Source organism: Chrysemys picta, chromosome 2, assembly GCF_011386835.1.
Source record: "Chrysemys picta bellii isolate R12L10 chromosome 2, ASM1138683v2, whole genome shotgun sequence".
NCBI classification, from domain to species: domain Eukaryota; kingdom Metazoa; phylum Chordata; order Testudines; family Emydidae; genus Chrysemys; species Chrysemys picta.
In genome coordinates this window covers 257,627,708-257,645,586 of record NC_088792.1, presented here as the reverse complement: position 1 = coordinate 257,645,586, position 17,879 = coordinate 257,627,708, and the positions used below count along the sequence as shown (strand labels likewise).

The 17,879-nt window shown below is 43.0% G+C and overlaps 1 protein-coding gene across 12 annotated transcripts in view; it reads right to left on the bottom strand.

Annotated features, from left to right (window-relative positions):
- OXR1 (oxidation resistance 1) overlaps positions 1–17,879 on the bottom strand; it is a 512,712-nt gene that overhangs the window by 82,450 nt on the left and 412,383 nt on the right. For all 12 annotated transcript variants that reach the window (XR_010598952.1, XR_010598951.1, XM_065586020.1 and 9 more), the window contains 2 exons: positions 15,046–15,230; positions 8,488–9,281 (listed from right to left, as the gene is read on the bottom strand). Coding sequence is in view for 10 of the 12 variants with exons in the window: in XM_065586020.1 (XP_065442092.1) it covers positions 8,488–9,281; positions 15,046–15,230 (979 nt within the window). In the remaining 2 variants the exon portion in view is untranslated. The remainder of the gene's footprint in view (positions 1–8,487; positions 9,282–15,045; positions 15,231–17,879) is intronic.

The following is a 17,879-nucleotide window of genomic DNA, read 5'->3' as shown; positions in this document are numbered from 1 at the left end:
ACCGCAGTACCGCTTTCGAGACGAGGACTGTTGGCAACGTCCACCACAGTCCCGTCTGTCCTCGCTCCATGAAGACTAGCAGTGCCGGGAGTCCCGATCAGATGTTACCCATCCAGACAGTCTGGCTGGCATCGAGGACGATCCACAAGGACTGGGCCCTGAATGGTCACTGGGCGGTGAGCAGTGTCAGGAACGTTCTCTCGACTGAGACCGGTACTGGGCCAGCGGTGACTGTGGCGATCCCAGCGGCGGCTTGCCTCTGGAGTGTGGGGCTGACATCGGTGGCGCTACCGGCACCAGCATGACGTCCTTAGCCGCCTGGAGGGCTTCGGGCATAGATGGCATCTGGACATCCAGAGAGGTCTGCTCTGAAGGGGCCGGGCTACTCCGCTCCGCATGAGTCAGAGGCCTACGGCCCAATGGGGACCAAGGACTACCCGACACGGGTCTAGTCTCTGTCCCCGACTTCCCTTGGTGCTGTTGCAAAGAGGGAGTCTTTCCGGTCCTCTTGGCATGCCCCGTGGAAGGGGAGCGGTGCTGACTAGTCAAAGGTACCGGAGGGTCTCCATGCACTGACGCCGCGGTGCCGGGTACTGGATCGGAGCAATGTGCCGGGGTCAGGGCCAGCTCCAACTCCATCAGGATGGCCCGGAGTCTAATGTCCCTTTCTTTTTTAGTCTGGGGCTTGAACAACTTGCAGATCTTACACCTTTCGCTGATATGGGTTTCTCCCAAGCAGCGCAGACAGTCTGTGTGCAGGTCACTCCTTGGCATAGAACGGCTACAGGAGCCACATGACTTAAATCCCGGGGCATGCCTAGCCTGGGCTCACTAACTGACTAAACTTCACTGAAAACTAAACTGACTACAGGTACTACTGAACGAAGAGTTCTGGGGACAAGCTGCAGCAAGGCTGGAGCCGAGCAGTTCCGATGCACCTTCACTGGCAGCAAGAAGGAACTGAAGGTGGGGGGAGCATGCAGCTCCCCTTATACTGTGCCAAGCAGGCGCCACTCCGGGGTCGCGGGGGGTGCTCCCCCCCTACGGGTACTGCTAGGGGAAAAGCTTCCGGCACCGGTGCACGTGGTGAGCATGCACACCTACTGTGGAATACACATGAGCAACACCCAAAGAACAACACTTCCCTATTCACCTACTCCATATTGTCATGATTTTATAGACCTCTATCCTAACCCTGACCTTAGTCACCTCTTTTCTAATCTCTCCTCATATAAAAGCAGTTCCATACCCTTAATCATTTTTATTGCTATTCTCTGTATCTTTCCCAATTCGAATATATCTTTTTTGAGATGAGACCAGTCCTGTACATAATATTCAAGGTGTGGGGATACCGATGGATTTATATAAAGTCATTATAATATTTTATTATCTATCCCCTTCCTAGTGGATTCCTAACATAGTTAGCTTTTTTGACTGCCACTGCACAGTCAGATGTTTTCAGGAACCTACCCATGATGACTTCAAGATCTTTCTAATTTAGACACCATCATTTTGTGTGTATAGTTGGGATTATGTTTTCCAGAGTTCATTACTTTGCACTTAACACTGAATTTCATTTTTTGCCCCGTCACCCAGTTTTGTGAGATCCCTTTGTAACTCTTCACAGTCAGATTTGTACTTAACTATCTTGAGTAATTTAGTATAGTCTTCAAAGCTTTTGACACCTGTGTTCACCCCTTTTTTCAGATCATTTATGAAAATGTATAACATGACACTATAACAAAGTTGTGTTAGTCTATATATTTTTCTGCAAGCATTTTTATGCAAACTGAACTGTACTTTCACAATGTCATTAAATATGTGATGTCCTTTCAAAAGGCTCTGAATAGTGCCTAGTGCAATAATGGGACTATTAGTAACAATATTAAGCCGTGGGGATGGGAGCCATGGGAATACTTTCCCCCATGATCTTACTAAAGATACAATCCAAAATTGCCAAGCCCAGCTAGAGGACATATTGTGTAATATAAACACTTTCCATAGCAATTTAGGGTATTAAAGTCAATCTTATTACCACAGAATGATGCAACGATTATATGGGTTGGCCTTTCAAAATGCAGTTTCTTCTGTAACTGGATCAAACGGCTAGCCACACCAAATGTTGAAATATAAAATGAAGTCCAGCCAGCCCAAAAATATATTGTAATTAAACATATTGGTACTTTTAATGATATACGGGGGACTGGCTTGAATGTGAACATTCTTTCAGAGTTTGTTTCATATAAGTACTATCCTGGGTTTTTTAAAAACCAGATACATAGTGCATGGTTTAAAGTATTGGTTCATCTCCATTAGTGCATCATAAAATGACCAGAAAATTAAAAAACCAAAACCACAAAACATGAAAGATTGGATTTAGAAATAATGCCAAATATTCAGAGATTTTACATTCTTGACAAACTGCAAGTTTTGATCTGAGTTACAATCAAAGATTGTTGCAGTAATTTGCAACTAAAACCACACAGAAAAAACGATTGCCTACTTTTTTGTAATTATTGTTTTTCAAGATGTGTTGCTTATGTCCATTCCATTCTAGGTATGTGCACACCCTAAGGAGATTTTTGCCTTAGCGGTATCTGTAGGGTCAGCTGTGGTGCCTCGAGTGCTATGCTCAAGCATCAGTGTATCAGGCACCGCTGGCCCTACGCCCTCTCAGTTCCTTCTTGCCGGCAACTCCGACAGAGGGGCAGGAGGACAGGTAATGGAATGGATATGAGCAACACCTCTCAAACAACAGTAGTTACGAAAAGGTAGGCAACCGTTTTTTCTTCGAGTGCTTGCTTTGTCAATTCCATTCTAGGTGACTCACAAGCAGTGTCCATGGAGGTTGACTCGGAGTTCACGGTCATGCAGCTTGCACCACTGCTCTACCAAAGCCAGCGTTGTGTCGAGCTTGCTGAGTAAGTGCTTAATGAGATGTGACTGTGTGGACAGACGACCAGGTAGCGACCCTACAGATCTCCTTGATTGGAACCTGCGACAGGAAGGCCACTAATGATGCCCTAGACAAGTGTGCTGTCATGATTGCTGGCGGAGGCACGTTTGCCAGCTCATAACAGTAATGTATGCAGGCAGCGATCCAGGACAAAAACCTCTGAGCAGACATTGGGCGACCCCTCATTCTGTCTGCCACTGCAGCGAACAGTTGCGTCAACTTACGGAATGGCTCTGTCCTGTCAATGCAGAAGGCCAGTGCCCTCCTGATGTCCAAGGTGCACAACATGCATTGCTCTTCCGATTTAGGAGGCTTCGGGAAAAACCATTAAGTATGTATCCTGGCCGGTATGAAACTGGGAAACTACCTTGGGTAGAAACACCGGTTGCGGATGCAGCTGGACCTTATCCTTGTAGAATACTGCATAGGGCGGTTCTGAAGTAAGCGCCCTGATCTTGGACACCCTGTGGGCCAACAATATCGCAACCAGAAACACAACCTTCCAGGAGAAAAGCAGGAGAGATCAGGAAGCAGAGGCTCAAAGGGAGGCCCCAGGAGTCTTGACAGCACGAGATTCAGGTCCCAGGAAGGGACGGGATTCCGGAGGTGTGGGCAGAGACACTCCAGACCTTTCAAAAACCGGGCCATCGTGTCGTGAACGAAGACTGAATTGCCACAGAACGGAGGGTGGAAAGCCGAAATAGTGGCCAGGTGGACCCTGATTGATGACAGGGACAAACCTTGGAGATTGAGGTGCAGAAGATAATCCAAGACCTCTTGCAGAGGCCTGCTCGGCCAGGATACATCATTCCAAGCCCCAGCACGCGAACCTTTTCCATTTGGCCAGGTAAGTTGCTCTGGTGGAGGGTTTCCTGCTACCCAACAAGACCTGCTGAACCCAGGCTGAGCATTCCCGTTTGTCCGCATTTAGTCATGCTGTCAAGTGTAGTGCCCCCAGGTTCGGGTGCAGAAGGCTGCCGTGGTTCTGTGACAGCAGATCCGACCAAAGGGGCAGCTGCAGCGGGGCAGCTACCGAAAGGTCCAGCAGTGTGCCGAACCAGTGCTGGTGAGGCCACATGAGAGCTATTAGGTACAGTGTTTCTCATATGTGGCCACCAGGGCCTTTTCTTGTGGCCACAGCCTCCTGGGGTATAATGGGGGTGGGAGGGCACAAAGAAGTGGCCCATCTCAAACAGCTGTCAGGAGTGGTTGGGCCCTGCCCCCCTCTGGAAACACATATGCTGAGGTGCAGGCAGCTGGTGAATTCTCCACTTTCTCCGGGGGTAGGGGCAGCAGGCTTCGGCCATGGGGCTTCTGGCTCTGTCCACACTGTGGCAGGCTCTGGCTCCAGGCTCACCACCTCCTACCCGCCCCGTGCATTGTCCCTGGGCCCCACTAAGCCCTGGATGGGGAGGTGGACAGGGAAGCAAATTTGTCCCAGGGCATTCCAGGGCTGAGTAAGTCTGCTGTGAAAAGTGATATTAACAAAGATACAAATATCGCTTCCCAGCAGAAGACTTACCAGCTAGCAAGTCTTAGGGGAAAAAAGCGTAACCAAAAAAGAAAAACAAAAAAAGAAAACATGCAAAGCACCTTCGTGTTTCTATTCTATTTATGTCCAGTAAATAGAGACAACGATCAATTTTTATTACTGAGTCTGAAAAAACCCTACATAAACAGATATGCACATATACATGTCCAAATCATTGTATTTGTTTTTCCTTAAGTTAATTAAATATTTTAGGAAAAATTGTCAGCATGATCATTAGCCAGAGTTGGTGGCCACACTCTGAGGGCACCAAAAAAATCTGTTGAGAGAACCCCTGCTCCCTGTCCTGTTTGATCTTTATGAGGACCCTGTGAATCAACGGCACTGGCAGGAAGGCATACATCAGAGTCCCTGGGATGAGAAATGTGTCTAACAGGGAGGCCCAGTCCATCCCCAGGATCGAACAGAACATGTGGCATTTCCTGTTCTGCCTGGACACAAAAAGGTCCACCTGGGGAGTCCGCCACTTCTGGAAGATTGTACTGGCCACCTCCTCGTGGCGGGACAAGAAGGTCCTGCTGAAGTGATCTGCTAATACACTCCTGGTCTTGGGCAGGTGCGTCGCTACCAGATGAACGACATGACACATACAAAAGTCCCAAAGGCGGAGAATAATAAATGATGTAATAAATTGCAGTGGTATTGTCAGTCAGGACCTGCACCACCTTGCCCTTCATGTGGGGGCAAGAAAGTCTGGCAGACCAGGCAAACCGTTCTGGGCTCCCTGACGTGGATATGGAGGGCCAGATCATCCCGCAACCAGCGGCCCTGCGTGTTGAGCTTGCCCAGGTGGGCTCCCCAGCTCAAGTCCGAAGCATAAGAGACCAGGGTCAGTGAGGGGGTCGGGGCCACAAAGGAACTTCCTCCAGTACCGACCTGGGTTCCAACCACTAATCCAGGGACAACCAGATGTGATCTGGCACCCTGACTACCTGGTCTAGGTCGTGCCTGTTGGGGATGTAGACCGACGCCAGCCATGCTTGCAGAGACTGGAGATGGAGCCAGGCACGACTGCCCACATATGTACATGCAGCCATGTGGCCCAACAACTGCAGGCAGATGTGAGCCGTGGTGAGCGGGTGGTTTTTCACATAGGAGATCAGGTCCGACATGGCAGAGAATTTCAGGGAATAGTCCCAAGATACTATCTCTAACACCCAGCGGCCCAAGGTGACCCATGACCAGGCCAAATGGTAGGGACAAAGAGGGTCAAGGAAAGAACAAGGTGGATCCGGGGAGTTGACTGGGTCATCGCTCTGGAGAACCCCTTTAAAATGAGTGCTTCTGGCCCCCAGGATGCTTTGCTGAGCCAGGCTGTGCAGGTGAGCAGGAGGAGGGGCATCAACAACTAAAGCTTGTCTTTCTATCCTATCCTTTCTCCTTGCTGACCCCTATCTAGGTTGCCAAGACCTTGGTGGCGAGGGCAGCTGGAACTGCTTCCTCGCAGACTGCGGCATATGCAGACCAAGCAAGCAAAAGAGTGACACGAGTATTCTTCAACCCATGCAGCCTCGCATCTGTCTGCTCTGCAAAGAGTCCATTCCCCTCAAATGGGAGGTCCTGGATTGAGGTCTGCATTTCTTGGGACAGGTCAGCAGTCTGAAGTCAGGAGCTGCGCCTCATGACCACCACCGATGTGACCACCCTAGCTGCCGAATCAGCCCCAACCCACGCCATTTGAAGAGAGCACCTCGCTGCTGCAATACCCTCCTCCACCAGGGTGCCGAATTCCTGGGCTAAATCTTGGGAGAGGGACTCCTTGAATTTACAGAGGGAGTCCCATAAGTTAAAATTGTACTTGCCCAAGAGAGCCTGGTGGTTTACCACCCAGAATTGCAGGCTGGCTGTCAAATAAATTTTCCTCCCAAAAAGGTCCAGTCTTTTGGCCTCTTCATTTTTGGGGATTGAACTGGGTGGCCTTGCTTGTCCTTCTCATTGGCTGCAGAGATGACCAGTGAGTCTGGAGGTGGGTGGGAATGTAGGTACTCGAACCCTTTGGAGATCTGTGGCACCGAGTTGGAGAGCGCTGCCTTGGCTCAGGAGCTCGGCGGCGCTCAACTGCCCGTGGAGGGTCTTGGCAGCTGGCTTGCCCTCGTACCACCTCTTAGTGGTAGAGGCCTCTACAGTCTAGGCGCTGGGAGAGCCTGGGAAGTCGTCAATCCCACCACAAATCTGGGTCCCCTACCGCTCCCAGGAGTCGGCGGTGGATCCTTTGGGCGGCTAATCCATGTGGCTCCAGTGTGGGTGGGGCGGCCCAAACTGGGTCCTTTGCCTGGTACCCCATATCCCGTCTTGCCCAGTGTCAGGGAGCCGTGCTTCTTGGTCTTCTTCCTGGGCACCAGTGCCGCAGGTGTGCTATGCACAGAGGCTGAAATACTAGGGGTAGAGTCTGGCTGGGATGACTCAGAAGCCGGTCAGAGGGCAGGCTCCCTGAGAAGAGCCCTCAAACAGATATCACGGTCTTTCTGGGTCCTGGGTTGAAAGTCTTTAGAGATAGGACACTTGTCCTGCACATGTGATTCCTCCAAGCACCTGAGGCAACTGCTGTGAGGGTCCCTAACAGGCATAGGCCTGTTGTAATCCAAGCAGGGCTTAAACCCCGAAGACCCAGGTATGCTCCGCCTGGGGTGAAGTCCCCAGTGGGACTAACTTCTAATTACTCTTCACAGCTATTTAACACCAACTACTATAAAACTAAATTACAAGGCCCTAAAGCTAGAAGTCAGAAGAGACGAAACCACTAACCCTTGCTATGCAAGGAAAGATGCTCTGACTACTTACCATGGGCGGTAAGAAGGAACACAGGGAATAGGGCTGGTGGTGCCTGATATACAGACACATGAGTGTGGCACTCAAGGGGGTGCCACAGCTGACCTTATGGATACCGCTAAGGCAAAAATCATCGATGACTGCACACGTGGGCACGCGGATACCTAGAATGGAATTGACATGAGCAAGCACTTGAAGAACTGACCTTTTACAGGAATGAAGATGTGCAGAAAACGAAAAATTAATTTTCTACATCTGAGAATTAATTCTTTATTTGGCTCCTGTGCTGGGAAGGGCTTTTGTATATTTAACCTTATTCTATTTCAGCATCAAGCATAAAGGAATGATAAAATATGAATAAGGCCATGTCCACATTAGAGCTGTACCAATGCAGCTGCACCGCTGTAAGATCTCTTGTGTAGTCACTCTATGCTGACGCGAGAGAGCTCTCCCGTCAACATAATTAAAACACTCCTAACAAGCAGCAGTAACTTATATTGCTCAGGGATGTGCTCTCTCACACCCCAATCAACATACATTTTGCCGACATAAGTGGTAGTGTAGACATGGCCTAAGCGAAATGCAGAAAAATATATGTTGACGTAATGTTATGTTAAGATAGAGATTCAAGTCCCCAAAAGGTTATAAAATTCAAAAAGTTAGAGTTCTCATTTAACTCAGCCATACTGCGTATGTTCAGTACCAAGGGTGAAATTCATCCAACCACAGAGAGCCTTCCTGGGACCACGATTTAATCACTTAGCCGACATACCAAGGATCACAATTTGTTTTGGGTTCTACATTGATTGATCAGCCAGGGTCCTCATGATATCAGCTGATTTAATTCATTAAGTTTAAACACCACTGGGAAGACAAGCTCTGAGACAGTGACTGGAAGAATGCAAATCCAGGTCTCCCATTCCCTCTATGGAATTCCTCCAATAGTTATCCTTCTCCTTGGTAAAGAGTCCAGAAAATTTGCTTCTAAGTAGTATGAATTATATTCCGTCATCGAGACAGGGAGAAATTTCAGTACGCACATACAGGCACATGAAGTTTTCCTAAGAATGATCTACAATAGTTAGTAAATGCATTGAAAGTTTAGTACTTTTAAAAGAAGCAGCTTTTTTGTTGTGGTGATGGGGGGATAGGATGGTTGAAAAAAATTTGCATGTTTATTTTATTCTATAACCTTAGACCTTGACTCACTTACCTTCAGCTTTTCCATCTGCTGCAACCTCCATTTTGTGCTTAATTTCTTTTTGTGAATCTTGCTGCATGTTTTCTCTTTGCTGCTTAGTTTGTTGCATAGTATGAATTTTCCAGAGTTCACGAAGCTCTTCAACGTCTATGTCCGAATCTCGTGTTAATTCTTTCACTAGTTTTCCCTTGGTAATGGTCTCTTTTTTTTGAGAGTCTTTGATGTCTTCACAAAGTAGACATTCGTCCTTTATCTCACCCTCTCTTTTGTGTATTTTCTCTAGTGTGGAATCCTGATCTGTGACATCTACATCTGTGCCACATTCTTTACTGGGTTGCATATCTTGCAAAGATTGTTGATGGGCATCTGTAACTTTTTCCCCTACAGTGTTCTCTCCCTCCTGTATTGCCATTTCAACAGTTTCTGAACCCATAATACGGGTTACAAACCCACTGTCATTTACAGGCAAGTCAACACTGGATTTTAAGTCATTGGGAACATCAGTGGAGTCTGAAATTACTGTTAAACATTCTGCGCTAGTTTGATTTATCGTTTGGACAGATTCTGATGAGGCACCAGAAGATTTGTCTTGTCGAAGCTCATCTGAAGAAACAAGTTCCTCACATATTGGAGAGAGTTCCGATTCTGTGAACACATCCTCCGAAAGAGACTCCTCTGTGCTCCGAGGGGCAGTGCTGGCACTGTCATTCCCTGTATCCCGAACCCTTGAATCCATTTCATCCGTATTGCTTCTTGTAATTTTCTTGAAATGGCAGAGGTCCCTTACAGATAATGGTTCTACATCTCTGTTAAGCAAAGGAGAGTCCAAGTTATCACCACAAAGTGCCTTTTATTGAACTTTTTTCCCTAAAAGAAATTAGAGATATTAATGCTGAAATGGATCTTTGGAAGCTCATTTAGTCAGTCTTTTTGACAGATTCTAAGCCTGTTTACGATTATTGTAAAGGTCACTTACAATAAATTGTATTTGATTATTTTGTAATGTCAGGTCTACAACAGAATCTTTTGCCAGTTTAATAACATCAGTTGTTGCGGTTTTTTGGGGGGAGGAGAAGGTGCGGGGAGCAACAATTATATACCAGCAAAGGCTCTAGTATAGACAGTTATACTGACGTAATGTGCTTTTGTCACTCAAGGAATAGTACACTAGTAGGATTTGCTAGTATAGCCGATTTAGATCTGGCTCAGTACAAAAGGTAAATTACAGTAAGTATAAAGCTGACCTCTTATTCACTGAGTAAGACACCAACACTATGTATTACCAACCTGAAGGTAGAGGTTTCAGAATAAACTAGCACAAGTGGGACTAGGATATGGAGTACTGGGAGAAGATGGGGACAATAAGTATATATTTACTTGTATTTTTTGCAGTCAGAAAAAAACAAAACAAAGTTCTAGAAAGTGCCTTCTAGGAAGTCTGTGCTTTAAGTTCCCATCCTCTGGGGAAAGAAGCAAAAAAACTCACCTTCCATTTGAAAGACATCTTCAGTACATTTTATCCCACAATACATACATCTAATGAATTAAATTCCCAGTAAAATTAAGATTTCATTACCAGTGCATGTAACCTCTTCTTTAAGTATATATTGCGTAATTGCTAAGATAGTAGGTTGCAATTAAGTTTCAGCCTGCATTTCAGACTAAGGCCTTGTCTACTCTACCAGGGTAAGTCAACCTAAGTCATGCTATTCCAGCTACGTGAATAATGTAGCTGGAGTTTAAGTAGCTTAGGTCGACTTACTGCAGTGTCGAAAACATGCTGCGTCGACAGGAGATGCTCTTACCTTACCCCAGTGGAATACCACTCCGGAGAGAATGCTCTACAGTTGATTTAGTGGGTCTTCACTAGACCCGGTAAATTGACCCCCACTGCATCGATCGCAGCAGCATCAATCCCTGGTAAGTGTAGACATGGCCTTAGAATGCTTAGGTAATAAGCTATGAATTAAAGTGTGTTTGGATGGTAATGTCCTAAACTGACAACTTCCTCAATTTTTTAGTAACTGCACTGATAGGAAATGTATTTGAGCAATCTTAATGCTCAGTCACCAAAATCTGTATGAATACAAATAATGCTAAATATATTCCTTGCAACTGTCAGCATATATCTGAGCTTAACTAAATCAAAAGATGCCACAAGCCTACACAGACTGAAATGAGCTCTTTAGCTTTTGTGAATTTTAATTTCCTTACAAACAAGAAAGTTAGTGTAAGGTCTCCAATTTTTATTGTTGAAGTTTACAAAATTGAATGAGATTTTGAAATGATGAGGAGGGGGAAAGTAATTCTTCAAATAGATAATCAGGAGAGAGGAAAGCCAATCAGAAGCTATATTTAACCAAATCAAATAGTTTGCTAATCTAATTTAGCTACTGCTAACAGCTCCGGATTAAGATTTTTTAAAATTTGGGTCTCATGCTGCTGCGACTTTACAAAACATCCGGAGGGGTAGCCGTGTTAGTCTGAATCTGTAAAAAGCAACAGAGGGTCCTGTGGCACCGAACCCACGAAAGCTTATGCTCCCAATACTTCTGTTGGTCTTAAAGGTGCCACAGGACCCTCTGTTGCTTTTTACAAAACATGACTCACTTTTTCAGGAGCCATAGCATGGTAGTGTTTGGACTGCCATTATAGTAATGGCGCTGCCAGAGATTTGGGTTCTATTTAGATGTTTACAACTAAGATAGCACCTGACACAAGCATTTTACCGAAGGCAGGTGTGAATTTTTATATATTCCTTTTTTAATTCCACAAATTGTAAAGGTGACAAAGCATATACACTATAGAACATGAAAAGTGTTCTCTCTCCAGGAGTTGTGGATCTGAACGTAAATGCCTCTGAAGTCATCTTATTTTGTAAATGTGTAATTCTGAGCTCAGTCACTAGGAAAAACTAATGTAATAGTCAAAGGAAAAAAATTAGCTTTCCAGCTGCAGTATTTACATTTGGGAACCAGTAACAAAAGAATTGAGATTCCAGAGCCAATATCTGATAAATCTTCTCAAGCCTATACAGACGTTTCTTTTAAGGTACTTTTGCAATGTGTAAATATATATCTCTCATTATACTGGCCTAATGAACATACTGGGAATATGTCTTATTAGTCTTATTGGGAGTTTTGTTAGTCCACAATGCTATTCAATGACACTGCATTCAGGCTAAATGGCTAGTAAACCTGATAGGATTCCTCCAATTTCTTAAAATGAATAGGAAAATGACTGGATCATCACTCAGTTCTTTATGCCTTTCTGAGCTTCAGCTGCCTGATTCAGGGTCTGCCTCCAGCTGTAAATACATCTAAAACACCAGGCACACCCATAGTACCAGGTATGCTATAAACAAAAGTTTAAATTTTGAAATGTTGTAAAAACATGAGGCTGAAGAAAAACTAATATGATTTGGGTGTCAAGCACAGGAAGAAAAATGAAGTGCAACTCTGACTAATATTATGAAATAAAAGTCATTCTAGAGAAACCTGGAAGACAGCAATGCTTTGGAAAACTCAGCAAAGTACAAAGATTCACATGTAGTCAGAAGTGATTTTGGGCAGCAAACAAAGCAGCATTGAGATGACAGTCCCCATCTAACTCGGCTCTGAAGAGACCAGACTGAAATACTGCATTCAGTTCTCAGCAATTCATTACGAGGCACTGAACCTTTCACCTATTTATCAAAGAAAAAAAATAAAATGATTGAGGGGCTAGAGATATTAACTCACAAGGAAAAAAGTAAGAGTTAAATACATATAGCTTTCTCTACCTAGGGGTGGGATATGGACACAGTAGTACAAACAAACACTAAGAAGGGAAAGAAATTTTAACAGTGATATAAGGGGCTCTGAACTAGGAGTACTAGGATGAAACTGAAGCCAGACTTTCCTAAATATCAGGAAGGACTTCTCAACAAAGATCTACTGGGAGATTTCACAACTCTCCCTTCCTCCGCCCCATTACGCAGCAGTTAAATTTGCTATATAGAGACTGATAATTTTCATGAGATATTTTGGGTAATTTGTAGAGCTTCTTTACACCACCTCTATGTCATTACAAGCCCTATAATTCAGTTCGTCCAGAGGACACTGTTTCTGGTTGGCTTCCAAAGTCTTTTAGAGCCACAGAGAATGCAGCAGAGCTAGACAAGTCCATGTCAACGTACCAGCAATTGTGTAGCCTGACTGTCCCCATTTTACCATGCTGCAGAACGTCTACTTGGGCAAAATTCAAAGGGTATTTCCTGGGTTCTGGAAACCCATTACTTAACTTGCAGAGCAAAGAGGGAGCATCTGGTGGTGTAGGTAGAGAATAAAGGGAACTGAATTGCAAATTCCATTGTAAGTACTTATACCACTCCCCTTCTGCCCAGCATCCAAGTGCCTTACAAGTAGAGCTAGTTGGGAATATTTTGGCAAATTACTTTCCAGTCAAAAAACACTGATTTGTTGAAACCAAGACTGTTCACTGGTATGGGATGACTTCCATGAATTTCTTCACTTGAAACGTTTAAAAAACACCCTGACATTGAAGTGGCCCATTTTGATATTTTCTAAACAAATAGTTCTAGTTTCTTGGTATGAAGCTACTTTGTTTCTAAATTTAAGACTATTAGAGGGAAAAAAATTAAATTAAAATAGTCAAAATTGAAATATAGTATGTTTTAAGTGACCCAAACTGAATTTTCTGGCTTGTCAATTTGTGAAAATTTTCAAGATTTCAACTTTTCACCCCAATAAAGGGACAGTAAAAAAATTTTAAAATCCCAAATATTTTCCCAGGACAGGAAAACTATTTCCTGCCCAGCTCTACTCACAAACATTAATGAACGTTGAGTATTTTAGCACTCAAAGACTGAAACATTCAAACTCAAGTGCCTAAAGTTAGGCCTCCATATCTGTATGTACACACCTGATTTTCAGGAGGTACTTATTTTGATACCATAAATATGAAAGCAAGTTGCCTAGTTTTATAATATCCAGTTTTGAAATTTTTGGCTTAAAATTTTGATAGCTAAGTTGCAGACTTCCTGCACAAATCCTGATTTACTCTAACAGAGTGAGCCACAAATTCTAAACTCCTATTTTCATTCCTTTGGTTTATAGAACTTGTGACAGAAAAATCAAAGTCTACAGCTCAGATTTCTCAGGATCTTTGGCATGTTGTTTTGCAGTAGATTTTTTAAAGAAGTGGATTTCAAAGTTAATATGCCTTGGAACACACACCCGCACACACATAAGTTACACTAACCCAAGCGCCCGTATGAACAGCGCTATGTCGGTGGGAGAGCTTCTCCCCCACAACATAGCTACAGCCAGTCGCAGGGGCTGCAGTAATTAAGTCAATAGGAGAGTTCTCCCATCAGCTTAGAGCATCTACACTAGCAGTGCTACAGCGGCGCAGCTGTAAGCTCTGTAATGTAGTCATAGCCAAAGTCTAACTTAGATTTTCAGAGAGAAAACTGATGTGGTTTGAAAAAAAAAAATACATTTGAACAGATGTTACAGATGGCATCTTGATCCACATCATCTGGTTATCTTCCTCTGGCATTTTTCAAAGACACAGTATTTCTTTACCTTTGACTTACAACACAAGAATTTATGTTAATTCTTTACTAAGACACTTTCGAAAGAGTTACACATAGGAGGTAAACAGCCTAAAAAGATATCCTGTAAAGTGTTTGTGCCCTTTTGTTTTATGATTTGTAAGAGTAGCCTGATTCTTTAAAAAGTTCTCCTTGTTTTAATGTTAAGATAGTCAAGTCTCATTTATTCTGTTTTTGATCAAAATATGGACAACTGGAGAACTAGCAGGATAACACCAACTGACTAAAATAAACCCGAAGAAATTAAGAGGAAGGAATTTTGAGACAGTCTATTTAAAGCTTTATAAACAAAAAGCCCCACACTTATTACATAATGAACATATGGGAAAAGGGCTCTTTGCTTAAGCTTCAGACTCCTTTTATAAATCAACTGACATTAGGGTGAGAAAGGTCCTGCTCCATTTTTCCAGTGCTCCAGCACTTATATGGATAATGAATCCTTTATTTTGCTGTTCACTGTATTCCCGATACTAGTTTAAAAAAAAAAAAAAAAAAAAAGGCAGAAAAAAATTCAGGCCTGTTCATACTTCATAAAAAAAAAAAAGGCACATTTTCTTCTTTGGAAGTCAATCGTGAAGCATATAACTAAGGTTTCTATCTAAAATTACTCAAGGATTTGGAGCTATTTCAAAACTATTGTGTTTTGCAGTGGTCACCATCAAACAGTTAGTTTGTTAACAGTTAGAATAAGAAAGCAATTATAAGTATGGGGCAAAAATATAGTAACTATTGCCAAATGCTAACTTTCTAAATAGTTGATGATGCCCAGGAGATGAGGAAGCTAAAATTCATTTGATGTTCGTAGAACATATAATAAACGAAGAAAATGAAAACAAGTCTCTCCAAGTTAATCTTGGATATTCTCAAAAAAAGTTTACTCTGTTTTACTATGTAGTTACTAATGCAGATGCTATACAACTTTGACAAGTTTTACAAATACTAGTCTATCTTACATAGGTAATGAATCCTTTATTTTGCTGTCCACAATTTCTTTATACAGAGCAGCTGACATCACTTCTTCCATTGGACACATGATGCCGTACTCTTCGCAGCCGTTCTCTTGGACCATAGGATCAGATTTATGTGGATCAAACATTATATTATTTGGCGTCACTAGCAGCACACCATTGACCGCACCCTAAAATGAGAGGGGGAAAAAAAACCATGATAAAGGTTTCCTTCACGTTTTAGTTTATCCTTAGTTCTTTAGTTAAAGAAAACTACTTTGAAACACCTTTCCTATGAGAATAGCATCTTTTCTGGGGTTTGTACATACTAAAGTGAACTTTGCTAGCCAACGATAGTGCCACAACACCTTCTTGTGCTCTGCAACCAAACAAACTAGTCCCTATAGTTGGAGAGAATACCTTCTCTCCAAGTAGATGTGGACCAATGCTGCCCACTTTTCAGGAAGAAAAATCTCAACTTTTTCCTACCTGACGGCCCTACACATTAATTGAGCTGTTGAGTGTTCAAGAATTCCAGCAAGCGTGCTGAGCAAAGCCCCGGCAACGAGGAGATGTTTGTCTACAGATGGTGACCATAAATGTCTTCTGAAGCTTACTCAGATCCTGAAGAGTCATTGTTTCAAAGGTTTGCTGCTTGACTCTTCTCAGTTACCTCTGAACTGGACAAGCCAGAGAGAGTGTTTTATGCTAGCCATTTGCCTCCGCTTCCTCTCATACTAAAGTGGCAGAAGTATGGATACTTCTACAGTGCAAGAGATGACCTGCAGCAGTGCGTATTAGAGTGTGGGTCAACTGAAAATAGAAGTGTAGATGTTTGGGCTCGGGCCTGGGCTTTGAGACCTGGCAAGGGGGGATTTTTTGCTCCATAGCAAGAGCCCAAGTCATAGATCATCTTTTGCAGTGTTGACATACCCTTTATGTCTGGCATAAAGCTCTCTGTTTGACCTAATCGATGGACCCAATCAGATAATTATAAAGAGATCATTCATGTAATAAATACTTTAAGTTGTATTTTGTAAAAAGATATTAACTTACATTATTAAAAGTAACATGATATTACAAAATAAAGTTCACTTAAAATGCTACACTAAATATCCCTTTTGTTCAATGCATGCAAGAGATAATTAAGCTAGCTTTTTAATTCTTAGAAATCAATGAAACAGACACCTAAGAGTAATGATGTTTGTCACTAATGCAACAGATTACATTAGATATTTTAGATATTCTGGTGTATTTGTTTTGAAATCACAAATTCACACAGAGCCTCAATCCTTCACCACTGAAATTCAGCCACCTCTTAGGTGAGATACTGAAACTGTTTAATAAACTAAACCTCTTTTCTGGAAGTTTCTAACAAAACAACTAAGATTACTATAACGAAGATTAGAGAATATTTTTCAATTTTGCTTTGCATATTTCCTGGCACTTTATGTATAGCTAAGTTTCACTATTTTTCCTTCAGCCATTCATCATCTTCTGCCCATCTGTGTGGGTTTTCCACCAACCCACACAACAGAGGGAAAAGATACACATTCTAAAATAGGAAAGTTGTAAACAACATTGGTAGGGAAAACTGAAGAGATGGTGTAGTACCTTTAAAAATACTTGTATTGTTTTTAAGTGATTAGACTTCAATTTGACAATATTTTTTTAATTAATAGTTCACAGGCACACTACATAATCAGGGATTTAACACCTTTTGTGATAAAGTGGAGCATTTAGATGGGCAAAAGTGGCATTATGAAGTGAAATTTGCCCCATTTACGAGACCACTCCCCCCCCCCCCACTTCCCCCCTCCCAACTACAGGTTCTGTAAACTCAACCTATAATACAAAGAGTAGTGTTGTTTCAGATTCCTGCATAATCAACAAAATCAATGTGCAATTCCACTGATGTGAGACAGAAGAGACTTTACTTAGCACCACAAGGCACCCAGAGTTGTGGGAGAACAAAGGCTTTTTTGCTAGTAAAGTAAGGCAATAGAACCAAGAATGCACAGAGACCAAGTCTGTTGAATAAAAGTGACAGCATATTTTAACACTCATTTCTTTTAAAACATGGAAGTACATTAATCACTACCAATGGTTAAGTCTTTTCTGAAAGGCAGCACCTCTAGCAGTTCAGCATCCTACAATTTACACAAAGGATATTGCTGCAGCCTAATCCTAAGGCCAGAGCCCAGAGCAGAGAAGGCAAAGATCACAGTGCCTGGGGTGCCAGGAACCAGAAGCCAAACTCTGGATTCAGAGAGAAGGCCAACACAGGATTATGAGGTTCTAAGTAGTAACCACAGTTAAACATTTAGATCAGATCTAGCCGACAGACCATTCCATAGTCTGTCTCTAAAACAGAAAATCCTGCAATTACTTGGATGGCGGCTAAAAAGATACCTAGGATTTTTATACTGCTTACATTGCTGTAGTACTTAAGTGCACGTACAGCAGTCACACAAAAGTCTTCCCCCAAAGTTTACCATCACAGAAGTAAAAAAAGGAAAGTCCTCACTGGAATGGAACATCAGAATCAGGATATTCAGAAGTTTCAGAGTAGCAGCCGTGTTAGTCTGTATCCGCAAAAAGAAGAACAGGAGGACTTGTGGCACCTTAGAGACTAACAAATTTATTAGAGCATAAGCTTTCGTGGACTACAGCCCACGAAGAAGTGGGCTGTAGTCCACGAAAGCTTATGCTCTAATAAATTTGTTAGTCTCTAGGATATTCAGAGGGGCAACAGTTCTTAAAAACGATCTCAAAGTATGCAACAACTTTTAAAATACACCGCTACCCCTATATAACGCGACCCGATATAACACGAATTC